The following is a 1,005-nucleotide window of genomic DNA, read 5'->3' as shown; positions in this document are numbered from 1 at the left end:
CCCTGCAAGCCACTAAGCATGTGATAAAAATACAATAAAATGATAAAACATGATAAAATATTTATTTCTCCGCATGGTACCTATAGTTGCATGTGCCCCACGTAGAGGAGCCTGCTGCTGAGTGCATCACTCAGAGCCATAAGCAAACCCCACTGACCTCCATAAATTCCAGAGCATTTAAGTAAGGAAAACCCTGGGAACACAGGCTGTGGGTCACTGCTCGGGCTGTTCACTGGTGGTTTTTTTTTTCCTGCACAGATACCCTGAGGAGCATCGCCTCCATGAACCATGCACCGCGGTCCTCCCCGGCAGAGCTCAGCGGTGCCAGCCACCACCTGCTGCGAGAGCGCAAGTCCTCAGCGCCATCCCACTCCAGCCAGCCCACCCTGTTCACCTTCGACTCGCCCGCCAGCCACCTCCAGAGCACCCTGTCTGCCAGTGCCCCCCAGGACTACCTTTTCCTCCACCAGTGTATGAGCAGAAAGTCAGAAAACGCAAGGTATTTTAGCCTGCCTGGGAACAAACCTTGGGGACAGCTGAGGGAGGGCTGGGGGTGAGCGGCTCAACCCACCTCCATCCTTGGAGATCTGCAAAACCCCGCTGGAGAAAGCCCTGAGTGATGGTCTCATCTCCTCACGGTTGGGAGAAGGAGGTCAGAGCAATGACATTCCAAGCTCCCAGCTTTCCTGGCTTTCTTGGTTGTATTAAAAACTGGCTGAGTAATCAAACCAGAGGGTGGTGGTGAGTGACACAAAGTCTAGTTGGAGGCCAGTCACTAGCAGTGTACCCCAGGGGTCAGTACGGGGTCTAGTCCTGTTTAACATCTTCATTAATGATCTGGATGATGGGGCAGAGTTCAGCCACAGCCAGTTTGCTGATGACACCAAGCTGGGGGCAGTGGGTGATATACCAGAGGCACCTCAACAGCCTGGGGGACCAGCTTCAACAAGAAGTGCAAAGTCCTGCATCGGGGCAGGAACAACCCCAAGCACCCCTATGTGGTGG

At 53.7% G+C, this 1,005-nt stretch overlaps 1 protein-coding gene across 1 annotated transcript in view; it reads left to right on the top strand.

Moving 5' to 3' along the window:
• Nucleotides 1–258: 258 nt before the first annotated feature.
• Nucleotides 259–1,005, top strand: part of GAB2 (GRB2-associated binding protein 2) — a gene marked incomplete at its 5' end in the record, with an annotated part of 12,865 nt that continues 12,118 nt past the window's right edge. Inside the window, one exon of the mRNA XM_010149877.1 lies at nt 259–499. Within this exon, the coding sequence (XP_010148179.1) occupies nt 259–499 (241 nt within the window). The remainder of the gene's footprint in view (nt 500–1,005) is intronic.

Source organism: Eurypyga helias, unplaced genomic scaffold (genome assembly GCF_000690775.1).
Source record: "Eurypyga helias isolate BGI_N326 unplaced genomic scaffold, ASM69077v1 scaffold18474, whole genome shotgun sequence".
NCBI lineage: Eukaryota > Metazoa > Chordata > Aves > Eurypygiformes > Eurypygidae > Eurypyga > Eurypyga helias.
This window is presented reverse-complemented; position numbering and strand designations above follow the sequence as displayed.